The 15907-nt window shown below is 48.6% G+C and overlaps 6 protein-coding genes across 6 annotated transcripts; 4 read left to right on the top strand and 2 right to left on the bottom strand.

Moving 5' to 3' along the window:
* Positions 1-69: 69 nt before the first annotated feature.
* Positions 70-975, bottom strand: AKAW2_80522S (uncharacterized protein; the record flags this gene model as incomplete). Its single annotated transcript, XM_041681551.1, has 3 exons — positions 70-235; positions 297-374; positions 437-975. The coding sequence occupies 3 exons, from the start codon at positions 973-975 to the stop codon at positions 70-72; spliced, it is 783 nt and encodes a 260-aa protein (XP_041548483.1).
* Positions 976-2306: 1331 nt separating this feature from the next.
* Positions 2307-2921, top strand: AKAW2_80521A (uncharacterized protein; the record flags this gene model as incomplete). Its single annotated transcript, XM_041681550.1, has 1 exon — positions 2307-2921. The coding sequence occupies one exon, from the start codon at positions 2307-2309 to the stop codon at positions 2919-2921; it is 615 nt and encodes a 204-aa protein (XP_041548482.1).
* Positions 2922-4108: 1187 nt separating this feature from the next.
* On the top strand, positions 4109-4919 carry AKAW2_80520A (uncharacterized protein; the record flags this gene model as incomplete). The annotated part of the gene is made up of 2 exons (XM_041681549.1): positions 4109-4563; positions 4643-4919. 2 exons carry the CDS (start codon positions 4109-4111, stop codon positions 4917-4919), a joined length of 732 nt encoding a protein of 243 aa, XP_041548481.1.
* Positions 4920-6061: 1142 nt separating this feature from the next.
* On the bottom strand, positions 6062-7241 carry AKAW2_80519S (uncharacterized protein; the record flags this gene model as incomplete). The annotated part of the gene is made up of 3 exons (XM_041681548.1): positions 6062-6351; positions 6424-6669; positions 6758-7241. 3 exons carry the CDS (start codon positions 7239-7241, stop codon positions 6062-6064), a joined length of 1020 nt encoding a protein of 339 aa, XP_041548480.1.
* A 1240-nt stretch (positions 7242-8481) lies between these two features.
* On the top strand, positions 8482-9312 carry AKAW2_80518A (uncharacterized protein; the record flags this gene model as incomplete). Its single annotated transcript, XM_041681547.1, has 1 exon — positions 8482-9312. One exon carries the CDS (start codon positions 8482-8484, stop codon positions 9310-9312), a length of 831 nt encoding a protein of 276 aa, XP_041548479.1.
* A 1451-nt stretch (positions 9313-10763) lies between these two features.
* On the top strand, positions 10764-15152 carry AKAW2_80517A (uncharacterized protein; the record flags this gene model as incomplete). The annotated part of the gene is made up of 1 exon (XM_041681546.1): positions 10764-15152. One exon carries the CDS (start codon positions 10764-10766, stop codon positions 15150-15152), a length of 4389 nt encoding a protein of 1462 aa, XP_041548478.1.
* Between the last annotated feature and the right edge of the window lie 755 nt (positions 15153-15907).

The following is a 15907-nucleotide window of genomic DNA, read 5'->3' as shown; positions in this document are numbered from 1 at the left end:
CAGGCTTAAGACCCCAATACCTCACGACTAGGTATACACCGTCGACTCCCTGTCTGAGAATTGATTATATTACCATTCCCAACCCTCTGTGTTCCCATTGAAACTTGAATATGAGTACCGAAAGTCTTGAGTATCAGTATCAGGAAGTTTAGCAAGTCCAGAACTAGAATAACGGAGTTCAGTCCAGGCCTGGGGTGTGATTAATTTAATTGCCTGGAACCAATTGACGAAGAAGCTAAGATAGAACTTGTTAGCTTGAATGAACGTAGCATGAGTTAGGAACTGATTTAACTTACACAGTCGAGGAGTTCTCGTCCCAGACAAGATTACTACAGCGATCATATAAGGGAATCCAGCCCCAGCGAGTCATTTTTCTGAAAAGGGGGTGGACAGCTCATCAACAGCTATAGCAATTGGTTTTAGACAGACCACTTACATGAAGCTCTCCTTGAACGAAACGCGAATTTGTTCACGCACAAATGGCTCCATTGACCAGAAAGTCTCATTACCAACCGCATTTCCTAGCCGCACTCCCGAGACTTCCTCTGTGACAATCCATACCACAAAACCCCCCGGCACAAAGCTATAAATATCTTGCTTCTGTTCCATTGAGTCCAGAAGCCTTGGTGTAAAGGTTGAGCCCTTGTCCATGAGCTGGCGGTATGCATCAAGTTCAGGGGGAATAACGGTCTTAGCTTGCTGTGCCCGGACTTCGGGCCGGTCAGCTACAGTCTCCTCCGTAGGAATTTGCTTGTAGATCCTCATGTATCCATTCACAGGCGGAATGATCCTAGAGCCCACTTGTTGTACCTTGAGCTGGATGCAAGCGTACGATGGCCCACTCCACCGAGGATCGTCTTGTTCGCTGCCCTGAAACGCATGCTCCTCCTTCCGGCGCAGAACGCGCCATCGCTTTTCGAGTTCAATGACGACGCCTGGGCGGACTTCTTCCTGTCCAAACCAGCGAGGTGACATGATGGGCTTCACATTAAGTGACTTCTCTTAAGAATAAAAAAGAGGGGATGGTAGAGGTATATTCACCGTTGTCATAATAACAGGCGGGGCCTTAGAGTTTATAGTCGTCATTATTACATTATATGTTGCCGCTTAAATGCCGATGTAGAACAATGCTTCTTTGAGGATAGGTCAAGCTTCACTACCAACAATTAACAAGTATTGATTGACTGTCTGGTTATGCTGGCAGGTGAATGGTCCTTCCTTGTATGTGCTGCGAAAACCAGCCTGCAATTCCGGGTCCGTCATGTATGCCGCGAGGTGACCTATACTCCGGTTAGCTGCAATCTACCTGTATTGACATATGAATAGTAACCACTCACCTCAATTATGTAAAGGTATATCGTCTCTTAACAGAAATTACAATATAGTTATCGGTTGATGTGTAGGCAGTCATCCATGTAGGCTTGGTCAGGTGGTTAATGTTCGAGCCGCCATAACAAGCACCTCATGGCGTTCGTGATCTTTTACCTTCTAAGGTAGGCAGCAGGATGTGGCATGAGCAGGGGCCGGTGTGGACGAGGCTTGGTGGGTGTGGCGGTAGCGCCTCCCTTTTTTATCAGGTCTGTCCTAAAAACGGATGCCCTGAGTAGACTATTGCGCCCATAAAAAGAGTTGCATTCGTAACCTTCATACTGCAAAGCTAGTCCATAAATGATCTAATTCTGTACAGCGTTGCCTGATGACTTTCTACCACAGAACTACCTGCAGGTTCTGTCATGGACATGGTATGGCGAGTTACGGACCATGGTCAACACCATGGTTTGTCACATCTTAGCGTTTTGTACATAGACTGATCTCGAGCGGCTTAGAGAATAACCTGCAGATCGAGGCAACTAGTCAAGCCCCGTTATGCTACTACTACTTATCCTATCATCTTTCTCATCGGAAACGTCATTTCGAACAGTTATACACGTGTATCGCAAAGCCCCTTGACTTTTACTCTACGAAGGCATCCGCGTACAATAGGTCGAATTTGGCTGTCATCATGTATCAATCAGGTCTTCAATATTGAATTGAGAAGATAGTCGTGCTCTAATGGAAAGAGATATATTCAATGAGAATACATGGAGATGAAGTGAATACATTCTGAGTGAAGCTATCCATTGAAATGAATAGTTATATATGAATAGCACTGTCTATGTAAAAGCACGGGCAAATGGTTCTTCTTCTTGCAGACCTTTGATCATTTCTTTTGTTCCAATAGCTTCTGTGCCTCGTGCTTCCGTCAGCTAAGTTTCTCGAACTCAGAACTGAAACGTAGATTTCCTCAGTCGAAGAAAATCGAGACGATGACCAATAACATACTGCCACGCGGCCATCTTGAGCGAATTTGGGCGCCTCTACCTCACCTACGCAACGAAGAGAAGTGCCGCACGTTGAAACCCGACGGTTCACAGTTCAGACTCCACAGAGATCAACTCCTGGATTGGGAGAACTTCACCCAAGAGATAAAGGTTCTGTCTAATCCCTACTGTGGGAATCATTATCCCTTTATGCCCGCTGTACCAAACGAGACCTTTGGTGTAGCAAATGATCTAGAGGTGCAGGGTCATTTCGTCCAAAGCGCCCTACACCCCGTGGGTGAAGCCTTGAATTACCTGAATTTGGGTATGTTCTTTGGTGACTCACAGTGGGGGGTTAACCACCGGAAGGGTGACAAGAAAAAGAAGCACGATCGTGACGAGAGCGAAGATGAGGTGGTCAAGAAAGGGGGAAAGAAGGGAACTCTGGTTTCAGACATCGTCATCGTTGAGGACGAGCGTCACACGATCCGAGCCTTGTGCGAGGTAAAGACGCACTGGGCGTTTGAGCCAGGAAAGGAAGAAACTTGGAAGAGTTTCATAGCTCGAAAGTCTGGTGAGTCTTCCTCATTTTTAACTGGGTTATCCAAGTCAGTATTCTGACCCAGGTTCTTGAATGAATAGGCCAGCTCGCTCGATACATGGACGACCATCACTGCAGGTATGGCATCTATACGGTCTATGAGTATACTTGGTTCTTGAAAAGGGTCGATGACACCCACTTGGCCGTGTCTCAGCCAATAAGTGCCAGTTCTGTCTCAACGTCTACTGCCCTATCGCTCCGGGAATGCCTACTGGCTCTTGTCATCGCGGGCGCTGATGAAGAAAGGAGCTACTACCCTGCCAGATATGGCAAACCTTTAGTAAGTAGTAGTCTGTTTGTGCTTCGAAATTGTTCTAACAGTATAACCAGACTACTCGAAGGCACACCATGATCGAGAAACCCACCTAATCTAAGAGGGAGGTCCTCCTAACTTCAGTGTCATGAAACCTCGGAATGACAGAAATTAGCAAGAGCTGATCCCTCGAAATACCTCTTCTGAGTTTGAGGTTTTGCATTGTGAGCTAACCTTTGGGTTGTTTGCGTTGAAATCGGAAGTTCATTGATTTAGTTGATCATTTCTGCTTTCGTAAGATAATCTGGTAGAGGGAAGGGGGAGTATTTGGAGTTAGATAGGCATGCACCTTAGCCAGAAACGATTTTCAGATTTCTTAGAAATTCTGTACTCCATCTTCTGATAGTAACCATCACACGCATAGCAACGACAAAATCACTAAGAGGCCGACCTTCATCCAGCCTCCGAATGTACTGTTTGACCCTAGGCAGACTGAGGGTGATAAGCGATACACTCTAAGCCGGATTAACTAGCCACGGTCTGATTGACTGATTGAGACAATACCATGCTCGTCAGAGCAAAAAGGCCATATATCACGTTTTCGGAGGTAGCAGTAACAGGTCTTTTTGCGTCCCCCTAAGCAGTAATGACCGAAGATGCACCATGTAATGTCAATGAGGCCTGTTTGAATGAGAATCGAAATAAGTAATGGTAAGAATAGAGCAATCTATGGATAGTGACGTACCTATAATGACATTGGTAGAGTGTCATAGTGAATGAATGCGGGTAGTGACTCACATACGAACACTGAAGGTCTTCCGCCCCGTTGATCCCCTGTCTCCGATTTCCTCCCTTCAATTTCACATCCCCTGTCCCACGCCTTCATATGCCTAAGGCATAAAGTCGAACTCTATTTTCCTCGAGCGGGCAGAGCATCATACAACGATCTAAACCATGTGGAGCTTCAGCTTCAGAGACCGAATTTTCGATATCGAGGGGGAAGATTTCAAAGTGGTGAGGCAGCTGACCGAGGATGACGATGCGGAAGTTGGTGAGCGCAAGGTTCTAGCAATAGCCAAGCGACAGGACAAAAAGTACCTGCTCAAAATACGCTATCAACTTGACCCGGAAGACTGTGACATAGAAGATCTGGACAAGACCTTGAAGGTTGCTGAACAGCACTACTGCCATGAAGTGGAGGCTATAGACCTTCTGTCTACACACGGATATGGGCCGAAGTATCTTAATTACGAGACCCACGAACAGCCTGATTGGATGCCTTTTCCTGGAGGGTACCTTGAGTTCATCGTTATGGAGTTTCCTCCTGGGAAGAACGTTGATGATATCCTAGAGGAGCTTACCGACACCCAGCGCAGGAGTATCAGAAAGCAACTAGCGCATTTATTAGAGTAAGTTAAATTCGCATCCTGCTACAGAAAATAAAGGGCTTTCTCCATTCTGAACTAACGCATACTGACTATCTGGCAGGCTCATGCGCCAGAATGACTACAAACTGACTGAGCAACACCCAAGCTACCTTCATTACGATGCTCGGGCAGACAGGCTCTATTTAGTAGATCTTGCGGGCCTTGGATATACCAACTCAGCCACATCCTATCGGATCGACGAGGACAGTCCGTACGTGACAGCATTCAACATCTGGCGGAAGGAGTACTCGAAGCCTAAGCGAACCCCGAAGTCCGGCGACATTCCATTGTCCCATCAGCCTATTAAGAAGGAGAAGCAGCCCCCAAGGAAGACTTGATTTAGCATTGCTGCATTGAAAACAACTGGAGTCTACGGACCTCAGTCTGACTAGTTTAAACATTGCGTTCTTTTTGCAAGGGATGCCTGCCGTAAATCTTAGGCGAAGGAATCCCTCAGCGTCGCTATATTAGCAGGTGATACTAGCCAGGTTCTCCAAGTTTACGCAGGATGCAATGGCTCTATGTACAAGTTATTCGTATCTTAATCTCAAGTTTGGATGGCATTTTATACTGGTATTACTAAGATCAATTACTGTTATCCAGGTTAAATTGCCATTAGATACCTCAATACTGGGTCTCATCTGCCACATAGAATTTATGCATTTAGCCAGACAGATATTGTCATTGTGCTCAAGACAGGATACATTTTCATTCGTACACATGCCCCTTTTATTCCCAGCAGATTTCAGGAGACTGCAAAGAGCCTTGCCACGTCGAAATGGGGAAAGCGTTTGGTGTTGGCTTACTCAGTCATCCTGTGAAGCTAGCACTTTATTTGATGTTAGCTCGCAAAAATTCAGAGAGTTGAAGCCTCATGGCGACCGAGAGAAAATATGAGACCTTGTATCGGCCCAATAAACTACCAATCTGTTCATGCTCTCCTAAATATCGATGTTCGAAAAGTGGACACTACAATACCAGATCATAGATGACGCCTCAGTCAATCTTCTTAACCTAGAAGAGCGACCTGAAATATCCAGCTTACTGAAACTCCTGTTACACAACTTGAATAATCAGAGTTCCAGCGTCGGGAATGAGTGAACACCGACTAAATTGTCATAGGCCACTCGTTATCTATCCAGAAAATGCGCCACCCGGTTCTCTATTCAGAACTGTTCAAAAATTTGTTGGCTTAAGGCCCCTCAAAGCGTGGAGGAATATGGAAATATACACGACGTGAAATTGGAAGGACCCTGAATTTCCACGTTCAGCCACGGCTTGGATTCAAGGATGCGGCTCGGCCCGTGGCGGGTCTACAGATGGGGCGGCCCTGGGATCTGCGAACGTCTTTCCGGTTTTGTTTTCATTGTGTAGAAGAAGCAATCAGTTATTTGGTTAACTCATTCAAATCTTACACTATACTAAGAGCGGTCAAATGTATGGGTACACAAAACCTTCAAATTTGGACGCCAGGGCGTAATCAAACACCGATGCAGACATAGTATCCCAACCACAAATTATCGCATGCTGCATTAAGGTCCGTGTTCCACTCGCGGAGTTGCGCAAGTGTGATTCCCTCTTCATTAGAGATGGGCCAACAGTTCTCTCCATCCTTGATCAGATGAAAGGATTTGCAGTTCTCGACTATGCCCGGCAGCTGAGGCGTCGGGCTTGAGGGGTCGTTCGTGGGGCCTGGGGCTGCTGTCGTTGTGGTGGTTGTGCCGGGGGTGTGTACGCAGACGTAGTAGTCAAGCCAAAGATTCGAACAGTCTGGGGTTTAGGACAGAATATGTTAGATTGCTGCTATGTGAGCGTAGAGGGAGAATAGGGAGGCATGAGTACCATCGTTGACCTTGGTATTCCAGCTCTTGAACTGGGCCGTGGAAATGCCATAGGATTTAGAGATAGTTTCACAATTGTCGCCAGATGCGACCTTATAGTACTCGTCGCAGTTGTCGACAATGCCGGGCATTTGGGGAGTCGGACTGGAACCCGGGTCTTCGGTCGGCTCGGGCGTTTCAGGAGTGGTTGTGGTAGATCCCGGGACGTGTATACAGATATAGTAGTCTAACCACAGGTTTGAACAGCCTAATTGAATGAGTTGCATGTCAGTAACAAAATATCACAGTCCCTCCCGTCGTCAATGAAAAAAAATGGGCCAGTAGGGCTTTCTCACTATCATTAATCTCACTGTTCCAACTCAACAGCTGAGCCGTGGTAATACCATATGTCTCGGCGATAGTGTCACAATGATCGCCAGAAGAGACCTTGTAGAACCCATCGCAGTTATCGACAATGCCTGGCATAGCAGGCGAATTGGTAGGCACAGCTGCGGTGGTGGTTGTGATGGTGCTGGGAGTTGTGACTAAAGATTTAGACGTCGTAGACGAAGACATCGTTGTCGTAGACATGGCGCTTGATGTATCGTCACTGACGGTTCCGATGACACAGTACAACTTGGTCGTATCAAGATCCGGGCAGGTAATACTAGGGTTTAGCTGCTGAAGGCCCTCAATAGATAGCCCCCAAACATCAGCAAAGCTATCGCAGGTATCACCTTTGCTAGCAGCCGTGGTAAAGGAGCACTCAATTGTACGTTTGGACAGCGCACAGACTAGGCCTGGAGCAAGTCCAGCGACAGTGAGGTACTTGAGTTGCATTTCTCTTGGTATGGAAACGGCGTCTTGCTAGTTTCAGGGCGATACGAGCCTCCTATAGAGGATAGCCGAAGAGAATGAGGTAATGATCAGCAACATTTGAAGGGTATACACTGGCTTATATACTCATCTGGACACAACTAACCATTCCACTGGTATTGGCTTGATGCCAATGGACTTGTTCCCCCACGTCGAATGTGTCATTTCCCATTGTCAATCAGCGAGCCGAAGACCGGGACTGTTAGACTGGGTCCTATCATCTTTATCCCTGTATCCGCGCAGTCTACATGACTAAATGGACAACTATCTATGATGGTGGGGCGTTAAATGATAGTTCCTGCGCTGAATGGACTGGAGGGGACGACGTCTACGACACTAGGCATTAAAACCAAGACACCCGGTTGATAACGACTCAGTCAATGGGTAAGACCATAGTGCACATGATCAGAATTTGATACGGGGATGACCTCGATCAAGAGCATGTAGCGTACATGTGGTGTGTATGCTGCGTTAGCGCAGTAACGGCTCCTTGGCGAGGGATCAGTTGTCCAATGGATATAATCGTGAGGCAGGAGGCGAAAATTCAGAATGAACTAATGAAGCACCAATGTAAGCGAAATTAGCAATAGCGACCTTCCCAGTATGGTAAGGAAGGAGCGGAAGCAGCCGGCAAGGCTGGGATCATGGCTTCCCTTTAGCGCCTGTCCACATTGGCTACGACTACCTTACAAGGCTAGGCCCGTGTAAAATGGAAGAGTAGCCAGGGACCATTTGGCGCACTTTTTGGGAAACGAATGTAACGTTACCCGCAGCGCCAAGGCTTGGCCGAGAAAACAGAGGCTTGAATGGTTCCTCGCTCCGCTCCGATGTTTCTTTAGATCGTCTTGGCGCGCCATGTCACCTTGGCGGAGGCGATGACCTGACCCAAGTCCAAGACCGGACCTGCGCTATCTCCTGTTAGTTCGGGCGGAGGAACCGCTCGTGCGCTCTCAAGACGTATCAGTTAGTCTCGGGCGACAGGGGTCGGGAGATTACCTGCCAAGGACCCCTATTTCACTCCCTTCCCCGACACACATATTTTACAAATATTCTCAATATTCCCTGCCTCATTGCTACTAGTTACCGGAAGTCCCTAAGAGCCAGAACGTCTTATTGAGCAAGGTCAGCGCGTCTCCCATTTCTAGCTGCGCTATTCAAGTCCCTCAACTTCCGCTTTTGGCTCGGCCCGTCACACCCGTCAGCCATGCATTTTCTCCAACCAAAATGGCTCATAGTATTCGGAGCCTTGATCACTTCCTCGCCTGCGGTCGAGGTTGACTTGGTATTCCCTCGCAACGAGGCCTCATACTCTCCAGCCGAGTGGTTCCCGTTCGTCTTTGCTGTGCAGAACACGGAAAAGGCAGAGCTTCTCAACCTTCGGATCAGTTACATGCTCCGCAAGGGCGATGAGCTCGCAGACTTGGACGACCAGATTCTCGGCAGCCATGATCTCAGCTGGACAAACTGGTCTGGCAGTGCAGACCCTTATTTGGCCTACGAGTACATCCAAAACGACTTCAATACATCCGGTAGTTGGATAATTGAATGGGAGCTGCACTGGCAAAGCTGCAATGTGGAAGCGCTGAACCGGGGCTCTGATTCTAATGGAGTCTCTGAACATTACTACCACTGGACGGACGGCTTCTACATCAACAATTCTAGCATCAAAGAGGTGGATCTTGTCGCAGCAACGGCAAATGAAACCTGCCCCGGAAGCCCCGACGGGATTGTCATCAATGTGACCGACACGGTCATGAGTACGCTTCCGTGGGTCAACTCTGCACACCGCGACACGTGCGTTGTTACCAAAAATACAACCGCCAGTCCTACAACCTCTACCCCAGACCCCTGTCGTATTGCGATAGACGAGGATACCGCCGAGAGCATGGCCTCCACTCAGCAGCAGCGCTTGTGCTACCTTCCGGTTCCCCCTGATAACTGTTCTAAAGAGGAGAATGGGGCTACACAATCGGCTATACTTGGTGTATGTGGAATGCTAACGGTAATTGGAGCTTTGGGCCTTGCCGTCTTGTAGATAGATATTTGCTGATGTGTAGCTCAGGCCAACATGGATAAACTTTCTTCGTGCCTACGCCTATCGTCTTTCAAAAGCACCAAGGAATCGATAGTCAGCAGCATATCTTTAGTGAAACTCACATAATTTTCTTGAATCTTACCGCCTCTATTCCACAATAATAGAACATAAAGGGTATCTGGTTAACACAATGTGTGATATCCAACCTACGTAGATCACAAGTGATTTCTCTAAGGCTATCTTCACACTATCAAGTAATAGTAATCAAAAGAGTTGTAAATGGGGCCAGAACGGTTTTAACACTAGTTTATACTACTGTCTTGGCCTCCACCACACACCCACTACCCGCATTTCACATTCATTTTGAGTCCTACCTCCGCTACCTGGCCTTGGTGTGGGCTGATATCACGGAGGCCGGTGCGCACCGATCATTCCCATCCTTTCCATGCCGGACTGTGCCTCAAGAATTTAGTGCAACCTTTAGAGTTTACGGTCAAGATACAGACCCACAGCTTATAATAGCACATGGGAGATTCGACGGTAGAGGGGGGAAATATCAGAGACCCTTTCATGCCTGCGAAGTCCACTCAAGTTGGTTGGAACACCACTGGATCTCCTTTCATTAATGAGCGTCAATGTTGGGATTTTCACTATGTCAAGACACGGAACAAAACCTTCATCAACTTTAATCCATATAAACCCATTCTCCTGTCTCATAAGCATAGTCTTCTTCGCAATTCTGACTGCTTTTCAGCTAGGTATATTCTAACCCCCCTTTTTCCCTGTGCCTGGATGTCATCAGACCTCTCCGGTCTATCTAGGTATCGCCCTACCCTGCGCTATTGTCAGATCAGGAAGCTCGCCCTCCGCAGTTGTGGGGAATTTCCCGCGCTACTGCCACCCGTCATAACGCCGCCCTACCCCCAACAATTTCGACTTACGAGCTGACAGAGAAATTGCGCCAAGGATAACTAAGGTGTCGGTTCGCGAGAAGCCACCACTCATACACAGTTGCAAGATAGACAGTAACCCAATCAGCAACCATGGTATGTCTTAGATTGCTATGTGTCCCTGCCGCAAGACGAACAGACCCGTGGGGGGTCGCGTGCAACGCCCGGTCGAGATGGATCGTGAAATCCGCTTTCGGAGCTTTGGAAGCAAGAGACTTCCATGTGCTCGATGTTGGAATCCTGGTTATTGTTTCTTATATAAATAGTATATATTTTCCCATTGTCGGTATCCTTTCTCCTTCCCATGGTTCGACTCCTACTTCAGTCACGCTCTTTCCTTCCGGCACAGCCCACACAGTCTTTCCTTTAATTCTCTTTTCATTCACACACGGTCTTTGCCTTGATACATCTCCTCTTCTTTCCTACCTATTGACTCTTTTTCCTTCCTATTTTTATTTCTTTTTCTTTCATCAAGGTTCTCTCTATCTTTATTCCTTTTCCATGGTGGCCCTCACTTGGCTCGGTGTGGCAGCAGCCTTCGTGCTGACCGCATGGCCACCTTCAGCTATCGCAAGCCCTAGCTTCCATAGCTTTGCCAGCCAGAGCTACAATAGCGGTGCTTCCGCCTGTCCTGAGCGCTGCCGTGATGCTGGGCCCAATACGGGGAACTGGTCGGTGTACTCGGGCTTCAAGCAGATCCGGAAGTGCAAGGAAACGATCTTCTATGACTTCTCCCTGTTTGACAATGTTGATGATTGGGAAAGAACCCACCGCATTCAGGCCTGCTCTTCATACGGGCCGGACTTCGCCACTTCTCCGGCGACTACCACTCATGTTACTTCTAGCAAGCCCGTTGATGTTCAGTTTGAACTTGGGTGGTGGCAGGAGGGTTTCGGTCTGGCGGGTGCTGGGATGCGGTCAATTGTTAGGCAGATGCGCCACTATGCCGATGGAGAGCATGGCAAGTCCGATAGGCCATCTATCATATATGGCCAGTCTGGTCAAGCTACAATCGGGTTGTATGTTGGCCAGGGTCTGCTGAAACAAGGGCTCAGCGAGTCTGCGCTCAAGCTCTTCCAGGACAACCTGGGCAATCTTGCCATTTCCACCCCTAGCTTAGCTATGCAGCTCTGTGAGGAAGGCTACGATAGCACACATGTATTCGGTATTATGGCGACGAGCAATGGAACCTTTGCTCCCATACAAAGTGCAATCAAGTCTTGGGCTAATGCGACGTGCTTATCGTTCCCCGGATCTGTCAAGCTTGCGGGCTCGGTGAAATTCACTACGCCGCTCCTGAATGGCAACCACACTACCGCGGCCAATTCCACTTACTTAGGGCGCAATCTGGTTCGGAAGATAATTACAAGGGGGAGTGGCGAGTGTACAACTGTACAGGTTGACGCTGGGAACAGCTGTGCAGACCTGGCAGTGAAATGCGGCATTTCGGGCGCTGACTTCACGAAGTACAACCCCGCCAATGATTTCTGCTCCACGTTGAAGCCTAAGCAGCATGTTTGCTGCTCTGATGGAAATCTTCCTGATTTTCGTCCCCAGCCCAACGAAGACGGCTCCTGTAGGGCATACCAGGTCCAGGCCGATGACAATTGCGACAGCCTCGCTGCGGAATACAGTTTGAGCAGCGATGATCTTGAGAATTTTAACAAGGACACCTGGGGTTGGAATGGCTGCGAGCTTCTGTTCAAAGATACGGTTATGTGTTTGAGTGAAGGAACTCCGCCCTTCCCCGCAGAGATCTCCAACGCTCAGTGTGGTCCCCAAAAGCCAGGCACAATCCCGCCAACAAATGGCTCGAACATTGCCGACCTCAACCCTTGTCCGCTCAACGCATGCTGTAATATATGGGGCCAATGCGGCATAACTGCGGACTTCTGCGTTGATACAAACACTGGGGCCCCGGGAACGGCTGAGCCAGGAACCTACGGCTGTATATCGAATTGTGGGATGGATGTTGTGAAAGGATCTGGGTCTGGGGATGTCAAAATTGCCTACTATGAAGGCTACTGCCTCAGTAGGGAGTGCCTCTTTCAGGATGCCTCGCAGATTGATACCTCGCAATACACGCACCTTCATTTCGGCTTCGGAACACTGACCGACTCTTGGGAGGTCGAGACAGGGGATACATTGTCCACCTACAATTTTGGCGAGTTCAAGAAAATCTCAGGAACCAAGAGAATTCTTTCGATTGGTGGGTGGGACTTCTCAACCATGCCTGAAACATACAAGATTTTCCGTAATGGTGTCAAACCGGCGAACAGGCTAACGATGGCGACAAATATTGCCAACTTTATCAAGGACAATGATCTTGATGGTGTCGATATCGACTGGGAATATCCGGGGGCGCCTGACCTTCCTGAAAATGACCCTGGGACGGAGGAAGACGGTCCCAACTACCTGGCATTCCTTGTCGTTCTCAAAAATCTCTTGCCGGGAAAGTCTGTCTCCATTGCCGCACCGGCATCCTACTGGTACCTGAAGCAGTTTCCTATAAAGGACATGGCTAGGATCGTCGACTACATTGTCTATATGACCTATGACCTTCACGGCCAGTGGGATGCGCATAACAGCAACTCACAGGAAGGCTGTGATACGGGTAATTGTCTGCGCAGCCAGGTTAATTTGACGGAAACGAAACAGTCTTTGGCAATGATTACCAAGGCAGGTGTCCCTGGCGCAAAGGTTATTGTTGGTGTGACAAGCTACGGTCGTTCTTTCAAGATGGCAGACCCTAATTGCTGGGGCCCGGAATGCCTTTACACTGGCGACCGCTTAGATTCTGACGCGAAGAAGGGCAAATGTACTAATACAGCTGGTTACCTTGCTGGGGCGGAAATTGACGATATTATAAAAGATCCCTCTCGGGTCGTCAAAAGCTATGTTGACACGACCAGCAATAGCGACATTCTCATTTACGACAAGGATGAATGGGTCGGCTACATGAGCGCCGCCACAAAAAAGGCGCGCACCACCCTGTATAGCGCTTGGGGCTTGGGTGGAACCTCTGACTGGGCCAGCGACCTGCAAACCTATCATGATGTTCCCAAGCCGGCGACAAGCTGGGCCAACTTCATCCAACTCGCCAAAGCAGGGGAGGACCCTAAGGCTGACCAAACGCGTACCGGAAACTGGACCTCGTATGACTGCACTGACGATAATGTTGCAAATCTATTCGACTTCACACCCTCACAACGGTGGAAGAACATGGATACAGATACAGCATGGAGTGACATTATCCGAATCTGGAATGACACCGATCACCCGCGCCATATCAGTTTCATGCAATCTGTTGAGAGCACCACCCATTTCGAGTATCATGCCTGCGATGACGTAGAGGCCACAAGCTGCAGTTCCATTGGTTGCGAAGACGGTGCAAACGGAGGCCAGTCTGGTCCCGCAGCCTTTCTCATCCTTTACTCAATGGCCCAAATTCACGATATGTACAAGAAATACTACGATGGCTTATTCCAGTCTCTCAGTATTGTCGGTACGGCACTCGATGATATGGAGAACAAATTCGCGCCCGTCCCACCTGAGAGAGACGATACTTGGCTCAATATTCTCATAGACATGGTCACACTTGGCGCTCTAGGCTCCGCTGGGCCCTTGTTCAACACAATGCTGAAGGATCTCGATTGGTTTTCTGGCAGCGCCCTGGACAATGCAAAAGATACCACTATGACCCTCTTGGGACAAGGTACAACTACCGCCAAGGACGTACTACCTCCGGGTAAGGCCGATTGGTCGCCTGAAGACCAGGACGAATTCTCAGCCTATATGGGGCAGGTCGTGTATGGCTGGTCCAATACCACCTCCCGCACGCTTCAACGTCTTTTCGGCGGTTCTCCAGAAAATATGAAAACCCTATGGGAAGTCATATCAGATGGCAAGCTCATCGAGGGTAAGAGGAATGTTGATCCCCCTGACACTGTAAATCCTCAGAATGAGCTCATCGCCAATATTAACAAGTGCGTCGTCGGCTTTGCATTGCCCGCATTGTGGCGCCAAGCTGGATCTTATACGTTTATCATTGATTCAGGTCAGTCTTGCGACGATGACCCGAACATCAGCGAGTATTTGGACGACGATACCATTGATGCCACGGGTGTCTGCGTTGACAATCGACAATACTACCTCGCATATCCGGATGGCCATGCGACTGACTGTACTTGCAAGATCATCAACGATTCCGGCCCCTGTCAAACGGTCTGCAGAGACAGCAAATTCTCTGCTCCCGAGGGAATCGAATACATCTCTGGCGACAACAGCTACTACGGCATCACTATCAACGAGCTGGTCAAGGGCTCTGTCCGGACCTGGATAGCTAACGGGAGGGAAAACGGCGCTAGCATAGCAGATCCTACGAACCACGGCACCATGTCCGACCTGATAGACGTTGATGTTACAACGCCCGGCTTCATGCGGATTCCTGTTTGTAGCCCCGCCCGCGCCTTTCAATCCTGGGACACGGCCGACAGAGACTCAAGCCCGAACTGGCCCTGCGATATCCCGCCTGGTAAAGATGAGTGCGGTGAGTCAACCTTTGTGGACCAAACTAGCGATGCATCACCAAAGGTAGAAGACTGCCGCCAGATCATCAAGAACATTGAGGGCGATGCATCCACTAGCTGGACGACCCAGGTTGTCGGCCATAACCAGCGCGAGATTGCCAGTCACGCATCCTGTCACTTTGGCGTTGAGGCTACTAAGACCAACGGAAATGTCAATTTCAAGGTCGGCGGGCAGGATGTCATTGATATTATCAATGATTCCATCGACAAATTTGCTAGGGATGGGCTGATCGGCGCAAAGGGAAACATGGATTGCAATGGTAATGTAAAGAGTGAGCCGGTGCTGTGGGGGATATACTAGGAATTTGTAAGCGCTATACTACTGGCCGAAAATGACAGGTCGGCTTATCTTGCGAAGGAGATGGAGATGTTTGTTTGACTAGAATGTGATGTTATATACTATGTGTTGAGGCATTCATGTAGGCTTAGTCACGTGCGTGGCACGCAGGCCGCCGACGCAAAGCACCATCTCGCGTTGTTTCGCTGCGCGCACCTAGATAGCTAATACAACCACTCTTTTGCTGCATCTTTGCGTTCGTTGTGTCTGCATTTTTTTTGTTGCTTCACACGTAAAATCGCGCCTCAACACTATCTATAGTAGATGGTACTACACACGGAGTTTACTTCAGTAACGCAATCACGCTTCAAGTACTGCCACCCCCCTGAGCCCAGAAGGGAACTTTACATACTTCAGACACACTGGCACTAGCAGCTCTCTCGTACCTCTCGCACTCCCATGGAACAACGATTTCACCCAAAGCTTCACTGCGTCTTTGCGGGAAACACTAGGGAGTAGACACTTTTCCCCTTTGTGGCAGCACGAATCCAAGCTGTTGGGGTTGTGCCTGATTGTAGTGTTCCTAGCTAACAGATGATGGGTTTGTCATCCGTTGCATATATCAGATACATTAACTTCTGCAATGCAGTGTCTTCATTTATAAAATGTTGTTAATTTAAACTAGAGGTTGCGTGCGGGCGCATTCGTATACGCTAGTGTTACAATACGCCCCACGGGCGTTCGACTTTCAGGGTGGGGCCGGCCCAGAAGTCAATCCC

Source organism: Aspergillus luchuensis, chromosome 8 (assembly GCF_016861625.1).
Source record: "Aspergillus luchuensis IFO 4308 DNA, chromosome 8, nearly complete sequence".
NCBI classification, from domain to species: Eukaryota; Fungi; Ascomycota; class Eurotiomycetes; order Eurotiales; family Aspergillaceae; genus Aspergillus; species Aspergillus luchuensis.
Note: the sequence above shows the minus strand (reverse complement) of the source record. Positions and strands in the feature narration are given on the sequence as shown.